Below are 11,452 nucleotides of genomic sequence, written 5' to 3' on the forward strand. Positions count from 1 at the left end.
CCCTTGATGATCGAGATACAAAAGGAGCGCTTAAAGACGATAAAGCCACAGAGGAGAAACTAAATGGATTTTTTGCTTTAGTCTTCCTGGCTGAGGATGTTAGGGAGATTCCCAAACCTGAGCTGGCTTTTGTCGGTTACAAATCTGAGGAACTGTCACAGATTGAAATGTAACTAGAGGAAGTTTTGGAATTAATTGATAAATTTAACATTAACAAGCCACCGGGACCAGACGGCATTCACTCAAGAGTTCTGAAAGAACTCAAATGTGAAATTGCAGAACTATTAACTATGGTTTGTAACCTGTCCTTTAAATCGGCTTCGGTACCCAATGACTGGAAGTTAGCTAATGTAACACCAATATTTAAAAAAGGCTCTAGAGGTGATCCCGGCAATTATAGACTGGTAAGTGTAACGTCGGTACCGGGCAAATTAGTCAAAACAATAGTAAATAATAAAATTGTCAGACACCTAGAAGAACATAAATTGTTGAGCAAAAGTCAACATGGTTTCTGTAAAGGGAAATTGTGGTTTCCTAATCTATAAGAGTCCTGTGGCACCTTATAGATTAACAGACATATTGGAACATGAGATTTTGAGAGTGAATTGCATCTGACGAAGTGGGTATTCACCCAGGAAAGCTCCTGCTCCAATATGTCTGTTAGTCTATAAGGTGCCACAGGACTCTTTGCTTTACAGATCCAGACTAACACGGCTACTTCTCTGATACTAATCTATTAGAGTTCTTTGAAGGGGTCAACAAACATGTGGACAAAGGGGATCCAGTGGACATAGTGTACTTAGATTTCAAGAAAGCCTTTGACAAGTTCCCTCACCAAAGGCTCTTATGTAAATTAAGTTGTCATGGAATAAGAGGGAAGGTCCTTTAATGGATTGAGGACTGGTAAAAAGACAGGGAACAAAAGTTAGGAATTAATAGTAAATTCTCAGAATGAAGAGGGGTAACTAGTGGAGTTCCCCAAGGGTCAGTCCTAGGACCAATCCTATTCAACTTATTCATAAATGATCTGGAGAAAGGGGTAAACAGTGAGGTGGCAAACTTTGCAGATGATACTAAACTGCTCAAGATAATTAACACAAAAGCAGACTGTGAAGAACTTCAAAAAGATCTCACAAAACTAAGTGATTGGGCAAAAAAATGGCAAATAAAATTTAATGTGGATAAATGGAAAGTAATGCACATTGGAAAAAATAACCCCAACTATATATACAATATAATGGGGGCTAATTTAGCGACTACTAATCAGGAAAGAGATCTTGGAGTCACCGTGGATAGTTCTCTGAAGCCGTCCACACAGTGTGCAGCAGCGGTCAAAAAAGCAAACAGGATGTTAGGAATCATTTGAAAGAGGATAGAGAATAAGATGGAAAATAATTTATTGCACTTATATAAATCCATGACATGCTCACATCTTGAATACTGCGTACAGGTGTGTTCTTCTCATCTCAAATAAGATATACTAGCATAAGAAAAAGTTCAGAAAAGGGCAACTAAAATGATTAGGGGTTTGGAATGGGTCCCGTATGAGGAGAGATTAAAGAGGCTAGAACTTCTCAGGCTGGAAAAGAGGAGACTAAGGGGGGATATGATAGAGGTATATAAAATCATGAGTGATGTGGAGAAAGTAGATAAGGAAAAGTTATTTACTTATTCCCATAATACAAGAACTCGGGGTCACCAAATGAAATTAATAGGCAGCAGGTTTAAAACAAATAAAAGGAAGTTCTTCACGCAGAGCACAGTCAACATGTGGAACTCCTTACCTGAGGAGGTTGTGAAGGCTTGGACTATAACAGGGTTTGAAAGAGAACTGGATAAATTCATGGAGGTTAAGTCCATTAATGGCTATTAGCCAGGATGGGTAAGGAATGGTGTCCCTAGCCTCTGTTCATCAGAGGATGGAGATGGATGACAGGAGAGAGATCACTTGATCATTACCTGTTAGGCTCCCTCTGTCAGTAGACAGGATACTGGGCTAGATGGACCTTTGGTGTGACCCAGTACGGCCACTCTTATGTTCTTATGTTCTTTGTACTGTGTCCAGTTTTGGGCCCCACACTACAAAAAGGATGTGGAAAAATTGGAAAGAGTCCAGCGAAGGGCAACAGAAATGATTAGGGGGCTGGAGTGCATGACTTATGAGGAGAGGCTGAGGGAACTGGGATTGTTTAGTCTGCAGAAGAGAAGAATGAGGGGGGATTTGATAGCTGCTTTCAACTACCTGAAAGGGGGTTCCAAAGAGGATGGATCTAGGCTGTTCTCAGTGGTATCAGATGACAGAACAAGGAGTAATGGTCTCAAGTTGCAGTGGGGGAGGTTTAGGTTGGATAGTAGGAAAAACTTTTTCACTAGTAGGGTGGTGAAGCACTGGAATGGGTTACCTAGGAAGGTGGTGGAATCTCCTTCCTTAGAGGTTTTTAAGGTCAGGCTTGACAAAGCCCTGGCTGGGATGATTTAGTTGGGTTTGGTCCTGCTTTGAGCAGGGGGTTGGACTAGATACCTCCTGAGGTCCCTTCCAACCCTGAGATTCTATGATTCTATGATCATTTTTATACCTAACGTTCTGAAAGCATGGAAGGGCATGTGACCAGCTCCTGTACTCTGGACTCCATCTTGTTTCTCGTCTTTTCCACTAACTGTGCTGGGGGCTTTTGCTTGGAATAATGAAGCTCCTTCCACATGGCAGAAGCTATAAAATGTGGAAGTGACATCATCACTTGGCCTCACTCCCCAAACAACTCAACATGAAAGACGTTAGAACCTGGGACTGAATTGGGGCTGTGGCCCCAGGCTGAAGGGATTTCCAGCCTGTGCATGGAAGATTGGTGGATTGTTTGTACCATCAGGGTGACACACTGATTCAAAGCCTGTCTAGTGTATAGAACTTAGATTGTGGTTTTATTTCCCAGATTTCAACTTTGTTATTTACTTATAATCACTTCAACAATCGATCTTTCTGTAATTAATAAATCTGGTTTATATTGCTTTCCTTAATACAGGATGCTGTTTGAAATGTAAAAGGGAAATCTGCTCAGGCTGATGTATTGTCCTCTCTACATTGAGGGAGGGGCAGACTGGTAAATAAATTTATACCGCTCAGGCTTTTGGCCAAGGCCAGACGGTACAGTTCTTGGGTCCTAGGCTGGGGAGCTGAGGGGAACTGGTTGGAGACTCTCCATTGTTTTTTCACAGCTGGCTAGAGAAAGCATTCATGTACCTGCAGCTGGGTGTGTCCCTCTCTGTGTATAGCTGGGTAAGCGCAAGACCTGATAGGATTGCAGCTTGTCACAGCCTCACAGTCTGAGACAGGGCCCAGATTGGCATGTCACAGGGCTCGGCGGTCCCCAGGGAATTCCTTCTTCTGCCCCAGTGAACAGGCCCTGCAAGACTGGGAGTCCCTTTCCCTGTTGTCATGTGGTCACTTACTGACAGAGAGACCGTGGTTATGGAAGGGAAGTCAGGACACTTGGGTTCTGTCAGTCAGTGTCTGTGTGACCTTGGAAAGTCATGTCTCCCCGTGCCTCAGTTTACAGATCGGTGAAATGGGGAATGTTCATATTGACTTTTCTTTGCGAGGTGTTTTGAAGATACATCAATCAAAGGTGCTGCACAGTATAAGGATAGTTACTGATGAAATGTACTGATCTCTGATCCCTCAGCGACAGCCCCATCTGTTTATTCTAACTATTTGTGTCTCATCTTAGTCAACTTACTTGGGATCTCTCTGTCTACTATCTACCCATCTATCCTGAGAATTAGGCATTTTCCCTAATTTTCTTTCTCATCAACTATAATTTTTAAATACAGACACACAAATGTACAGAGCTGCCAACTCCTCTCTGACTCAGCCCAGAGCCCCAGAGTTCTCATCTCCCTTTGGGAAGGTTCCTTAATTGCTGTTTACTCCTAAAGCTGGATAATTAGCATGGAAGTGGAGAGTTGCTAATCTGCAGCCTGTTTACACTCAGATCCTCCCTTCTCCTCTAGAGGCTGAGCGAACCCCACAGGGATTACACAGAGCTATATGAGAAACTGTGCACACCGTTTGTCGGCTCTCGGCGTGGGATGCTGCTGCAGATGCTGGCTTGAGAGAGTTGTGGGTCTTGATAACCTGAGGGAGATTCCTAAGGAGGACACTTCCGTCTCAGAATTCACAGGTACCCATCTCTTGCTGAGGAGCTCACCTTATCGGCAAACCCTGTGAAATGTGGGTGTGGTGGGATAGAGAGTAAGTCTGTGGTCTTATTCACTCTGCACAACCATGAAACATCCCAGGGCCCTTGCCATAAGTGATGAGTTTGCCAAAGAATCACTGGCCAAAATCTCACTCTTTTCTGTGCACCCCTGATCATCCTGCCTGATGGACTCCAGCACCACGGAGGTGCATTTCAGTGGCACAGTGAATCCTTCAGTATATAAATTATTAGTGGATGTGCAATACAAGGCCAGATTCTGAGACTACGGCCCTTGCTTTCCTCAGGCCCAAGAGAGGCAAAACTCCCCTTGGAGCAAGAGCTGAGTACAGATGTCAGGAACCAACTGTATGTTAATGCACAGACCCTGTCACACGCTCCTCTTGTATTTCAGGGCTCTGTCTGTTAATGGGGCAGAGGGACAGGGGCTGTTACCTGACTCTTATCAGCTGCAAAGCTTGGAGGTGCTAGGGCTCCTCACTAGAACAATAATGAGAATTTTTCAACATGGGTAACACATACTTTCTCCTAGTTTCATTCGAGAACTCAGCTGAATTGTTAGGCCTGAAACTTTCCAATAAAACAATTCTGCTCCATGCAGACACCCAGCAGAAGAAAGTTCAGTCCAAACACCAACAATTTGGCAAACTTATAAGCAACTGGAAATGAGGTCTTCTAATGAAGGTGTCAGACAGACTTAACCACAAGTGATGCCACCAGCAGCACCTATAATGGCCAATCTATTTGTGAATCCCATTCTTCTATGCTCTTTGCTCCAATAATGGTGGTAGCAAGGAATTCTACAGGCCAAATAGGAATTATGGTAGCAATTACCTTTTCTCAATGTTATATGTTCAGTCTTTCAATTTAATTAAATGTTCCCTTGTTCATGTTATGAGACACATTAAATAGAAATGCCTGATCTACTTTCTTTATCAATAGATCCATAGGGTTTAATATCAGAAGGGACCATGTGATCATCCAGTCTGATCCCCTGTAAAACACTAGGATTTTACATCATAGAATGATAGAGCCATAGAGTTATAAGGGAACGCAAAGGACAGCTGGTCTATCCCCTGACAAGATGAAGAATTTGTTTTGTCTTGGAAAACCTCCCCGGAAGGTGCTTCCATGACTTCTCTGGGAGTCTGTTCCATTTGCCTCCTGTAGTTAAAGTTAGGAAGATTTTTCTGAAATGTAATTTAAATCTGCTATGCTGGAATTTTAACCCATTGCCTCTTGTCCTGCCCCTCTGTGGTAAAACAGAAAAACTTTCCTCCACCTTTTTATGGTAGCCTTTCAAGTATTTGAAAACCACTATCCTGTCCCCCAGTAATCACCTCTTTTTCAAGTAAACATCTTGGTTTCTTAGGGTTGCTCATACAGTTTGCATTCCATCCCTTGCATAACATTTGTTACTTGCTTATGGATGCTTTCCAGATTCTCTACATCCTTTCTATACCTTGGTGAGCAAAATTTGACACATTTCTCCAATTGACACCTATCCCACACCTAGTAGAGGAATATTATCATGTACTATGACTTGCATGTTATACTTCTGCCAATATAACACAACATAGTATTTGCCTTTTTTGAAACATTTTTCCTAATGTCCAATCTAAATCACCCTTGCTGCAATTTAAGTCCATTGCTTCTTGTCTTCTCTTCACAGGTTAAGGAGAACACTTTTTCTCCCTCCTTGTAACAAACATTAAAACTCTTATCATTTATCGCCTCAGTCTTCTCTTATTTAGACTAAACAAACCTAGATATTCCAGTCTTTCCTCATAGATCATGTTTTCAAGACCATTAATCATCCTTTTCTCCAGTTTTTCCAGATCAGTTTGAAAGTTTATCTGATTCGCTGAAGACTTGCAACCCGTCTCAACTTATTATCATCTGCAAATTTAACAAGTTTACACTCTATGCCATGATCTGAATCATTGCTGAAGGCATTGAAAAGAACCGGACCCAGAACTGATCCCTGTGGAACCCCACTTGTTACGCCCTTTGAGCCTGACTGTGAGCCATTGATAACTAGTCTCTGGGAGCATTTTTTTCAACGAGTTATGCACACAACTTATAGTAGCTCCATCTAGGTTGTATTTCACTAGTTCATGAATGAGAAGATCATGCGAGACTGTATCGAAAGCTATACTAATGTCTATATATGCCACAACTACTGCTTCCCTACATCCACAGGGCTTGTTGAATCCATGCTGACTATCACTTATCACTTTATTATCTTCTAGATGTTTGCAAATTGATTGCATGATTATTTGCTCCATTATCTTCCTGGTACAAAAGTTAAGCTTACTGGTCTGTAATAGCCTGGGTTTCCCTTATTTTCCTCTTTATACATAGACACTATATGTGTTCTTTTCCAGTCTTCTGGAATCTCACCTGTCTCCCATGACTTCTCAAAGATAATAGCTAATGGCTCAGATATCTCCTCAGTTAGTTCCATCAGAGTATTCTAGGATGCATTTAGTCAGGCCCTGGTGACTTGAAGACATCTAACTTGTCCAAGTAACTTTTACCTTGTTCTTTCCTTATTTTACTAGATGATTCTACCCCATTTTCACTGGCATTCTCTATTTCAGGTGTCCAAACACCACCAACCATCTTGGTGGAAACCGAAACAAAGAATGGTTATACACCCTCACTGCTAAATATTTGGCCCAATTTCGAGCTGGAATTTGCCTGGTTTCAGCTTCCAGCCCTTTGGTCTTGTTCAGCCTTTGTCTGCTAGATTATAGAGCCCATTATTACCCATAATTTTCTCCCCATGAAAGTCTCCGCTTGGTAATCTTTTTGATAAGTTAAAGAGATATACGCATTCAAGTCCAATGATCCACCTTTTTCTCAAGTCTAATGATCCTCCAATCATTTTTGTGGCTCTTTTCTGCACCGTCTCCAAGTTTTCAACATCTTTTTTCATATGTGGACCCCAGAACTGGATGCAGTTTACTTCACCAATTCCACATGCAGAGGTAAAATCCTTCCCCCTGCTCCAACTCACCAACTCAGTGTTTTCCACTACTAAATCAAATGCCTCTGAGAAATCAAGGTTCATTTCATCAGCACTGTTCCCTTGGTCAGCCAATGTGTACTTTCATAAAAGAATGAAATAAGGTTTATTTGCAAAAATCTGTTTAAATTGGTGACTGGCATTACTTACATTTCTAGATTTTTTTTTAACTGATCCCATACCAGCTTTTCCATTGTTTCTTAACCTTGTCAATTCTTATATATATACAATTCCTGTGTTATATATAAAGCATTAAAAATAAAGGGAAAGTGTTATATATATATAGAATCCTAGAAAGGATTTATGTCAATTCTTGTGTTATATATAAAGCATTAAAAATAAAGGGAAAGTGTTTACATATATATATATATATATATATATATATATATATATATATATATATATATATATATATATATATATAAGAATTGACAAGGTTAAGAAATAAATTGACAAGGTTAAGAAATAAAAGGAAAGGGTTTTATTTGTATATATATATATAAAACCCTTTCCTTTATTTTTTAATACTTTATATATAACACAAGAATTGACATAAATCCTTTCTAGGATTTAATTTTTTATTCTTAATATAATTAATAACCTCCTTTATGTGATTCATAGCAATGCCACACATGGAGTTTTCCCAGATGTCTTAACTTTCTTTATCAATTTTCTTAACTTCCGATTTCTATTCTTGGCCAGCTATTTTCCCTTTTTCCTCTTTGTTACATATTTCTTCCCTCTCCCTAATTGCTGCCTTCACTTTACCATGAAACTGAGTTTTCATCCAAAGTTTTTCACTTTGTTGACTGGAATCATGAGTTTTCCACTATCTAATGAGGTGTAATCAAAGAAATACCAATATTCTTTCATATTATTTCTGCCTAAAGTTTTTCTCCCAGTCAGTTTTGATGACAATTTTTGTCAGCTTTGGGGAATTAGTCCTCTTGGAGTTCTGTCTATAGATAGTATTGGTTGGGAACTGTCCATTTGAATGTAATTCAGTTTCATATTTTTTATTTTCCTCTCCTATGTCATATGTCCTCATCTTTGTCCCTTTTGAAAAATAAAGTGTCCCAGACGTTTCTATCCTTAATAGAGACTGGGTGACTGAAACTGAGCACATTCCCAAACATGTTATGCTCCATCCCATATCTTAATGATCTGAACATTGTTTTGTTTTGTCCACTTCTGTGAATGAGTAGGTGATTCTCCTGAGCTGCTGTCAATGGCGTCCAGGTCTTTCTCCTGAGATATGTTCTAGTTGGGATGTTTCTCTCAGCACATGTCCTTGTAAAAGTTTATTTTCCCCCTCTCAGACTTTGAGCAAGTGGATAAATGGGGGACTCCCTATCCTGGCTCTCATTGCATTAAGCCACAATGATGGATTAGCATTATCCACACTTGTGTTTCCGGCTCGTGCCTCTTAAGCTTCGCCCTGAAAAAAAGTGTAGGAATTATTAATTCAGGGAACACAACAAAATATGGAATTGGATTTAGTAGGGTCATTGTTCATAGTTATTCTCTCTGAATAATGAAAATGTAAATTTTTCAGTTTGTGAAGAGAGATCAATCTTCTTATCCCATGAAAACAGCTTCCGCGAATGCATTCACAGTCTCATATTAACGTTGTCTCTCCATTCAGGCATTTCTACTGGGAACACACAGAAAGTATGGGGAGCATACGCTAAATGCAGATGACACCCTTAAGCCTCAGAGTTTGAAACTTTCTTCCCTACGCCATGTCAGATTCTAACACAACTTACTTCACCAACCCCTCCACCTTCATCCTGCTGGGCATTCCTGGCCTAGAGGCAGCCCATGTCTGGCTCTCCATTCCCTTCTGTGCTGTGTACGCCATAGCTGTGTTGGGGAACTTCACTATCCTGTTCATTGTGAAGAGGGAGCCAAGCCTCCATGGGCCCGTGTTCTATTTCCTCTGCATGCTGGCCATCACCGACCTGGTCATGTCCACATCCACCATACCGAAAATGCTGAGCATCTTCTGGTTCAATTCCAGGGAGATCAGTTTCGGTGCCTGCATCACCCAGATGTACTTCGTTTACTGCTTCTCAGGGATGGAGTCTGGAATCCTCGTGGCCATGGCTTTTGATCGCTACGTGGCCATCTGCCATCCTCTGAGACATTCCACCATCCTGACAAACTCTGTTGTGGCCAAGATAGGCCTGGCTGTGATGCTGCGCAGTGGCATACTCACATTACCCTATCCCTTCCTGGTGAGGCAGTGGCCATATTGCAGAACCAATGTCATCCCCCACTTCTATTGTGAGCATATGGCCGTGGTGAAGCTGGCCTGCGCTGACATCCGCGTCAATAGTTACTATGGACTGTTTGATCTTCTCTCTGCGATCGGAATGGATGTGTTTTTTATGGCCGTGTCCTATACTCTGATCCTCCGGGCCATCTTCCGCCTGCCCACAAAGGATGCCCGGCTCAAAACTTTTGGGACCTGCATCTCTCATCTTTGTGCCATCTCAGCTTTGTACATCCCAGATTTATTCTCTTCTCTCATTCAGCGGTTTGGCCACAATGTGCCACTACATTTCCTCATTCTTATTACCAGTGTGTACCAGCTGGTGCCCCCCATGATACACCCCATCATTTATGGGGTGAGGACCAAGCAGATCCGGGGCAGGCTGCTCCAGCTCTTTACTCATAAGGGGGCCTAAATGTTTTCTCCTTGTGCTCTGGCTCATAAATTAAGCTGGTTGGTCCATGGTGTGGTGGCTCCTCCCTGAATCACTTACTGGACAGACAGAGAGACATTAAAACTTTTCCTGTCCTTACTGTGCTGTGTTAATGTGATGAACTGGAGAGCCTATCTATGTACACTAGACTGGGTTGCCACCTTTCTAATTGCTGGTAGTTGGATCCCTGGAATTGCAATTTTGCCCCATCTCTTTTGTCAAGCCTCGACCCTGCTGTGTGTCTTCTCCCCAAGGTCCTGCCCCAGTCACTTGCTTCTGTCTCCTCCCTGCCTTCTCAGCTGAGACCCAGTCATCTCTAAAACCAATGTGTTCTCACAACTTTTGGCAAGTCATTTAAGGGGCATTGTTGAGTGTTAACATTTTAATGTTTATTCTTACTTTGTTACTAACTCTGTGCAGAGAGAGACTCCTGTGATCTGTCTCAGCTCTGGGAAGGGAGTGGGGAATAATTTGTTACAGGAGGAGGCAGATACATCTGAGGTCTAAAGAAGAAGATCAGAATGGCCGTACTGGGTAAAGCCAGTGGTCCATGTAGCCCAGTAGCCTCTCTTCTGACAGGGCTCAGTGCCAGGTGTGTCAGAGGGATTGAACAGAACATGGCAATCAGCCTGTGATTCATGTGAAGAAGCTGGGCAGAAGAGAGCAGAAGTCCTGAGCTGAGACTGCCTCAGCTTCATCTGGCAGGAGTTCAAGCTTCCAGCCATAGTAGAAGTCACCGGGGGAAGGGAAGTGCCCTGGCTGCAGCAGCAGAAGAGCCCCTCAGTTCAGGCTGCCCCAGCCACAGCCACAGAGCGGAGGCAGGAGCTGTTGGGGGGAATGTGGAGAGAAATGCTGCTCATTTTTGTCCTCTCCATCTTCCATACTGCTGCCGCCCAGGGGTTGCTTCCTTTTTCCCTGTCCTTGGATGAACATCAGGGGGAGGTTTTTTGTCTCCCTTCCTTGACCGTTATGGGGCTGCTCTCTTCCCTCCAGTTCCGTTTCCTTTTCTGCGGCACCACCGCTACAGTCGCCAAACCAGTGGTCTGCTCTCTCTTTGCCCATCTCTATGGGCCACAGGGTCATAACAGGGGCCCAGCCAGAAAATCATCATAAGTCCACGACACCATCCCCCACTGTGCTGCTGGATGAGCATGACCGTTTCTGGTGGACACCTGCGATTTCACAGGTAAGGTGAAATTCCTTCTACAGCATTGGGGAGACTTCTATCTCCTTTTCTCGGCCACAAGGTCTGTTTTGGAGGAGTGGAGGGGAACTGAGAGGGAGGACATCTTGGTCTACTGGTGGGCCAGCAACTTCTGTGACAAACTTTCCAGGTTGGTCAGCGATTGTTGCAAGGCCAGCTGGGGATCCTCCTGCCCACGAGGATCCTCCTCAGCCCTCAGAATGAAGCCAACCATCTTTCTACATTGAACACCAGTGGCTCTAGGGTGGTTCTCCATGTTGCCAGGATCTCTCCTTTCTTTGTTATGTAGGGTACT

The 11,452-nt window shown here is 42.6% G+C and overlaps 1 protein-coding gene across 1 annotated transcript; it reads left to right on the forward strand.

Moving 5' to 3' along the window:
- The first annotated feature begins 8,987 nt into the window (after positions 1 to 8,987).
- On the forward strand, positions 8,988 to 9,935 carry LOC120376912 (olfactory receptor 52E4-like). The gene has a single exon (XM_039497009.1). The coding sequence runs from the start codon at positions 8,988 to 8,990 to the stop codon at positions 9,933 to 9,935; it is 948 nt and encodes a 315-aa protein (XP_039352943.1).
- The last annotated feature ends 1,517 nt before the right edge of the window (positions 9,936 to 11,452 follow it).

Source organism: Mauremys reevesii, linkage group 1, assembly GCF_016161935.1.
Source record: "Mauremys reevesii isolate NIE-2019 linkage group 1, ASM1616193v1, whole genome shotgun sequence".
Taxonomy (NCBI): domain Eukaryota; kingdom Metazoa; phylum Chordata; order Testudines; family Geoemydidae; genus Mauremys; species Mauremys reevesii.

Bases quoted from the DNA above. Each gene is read 5' to 3' on its own strand.
- LOC120376912 (XM_039497009.1), top strand. From the start codon at position 8,988: ATGTCAGATTCTAACACAACTTACTTCACCAACCCCTCCACCTTCATC.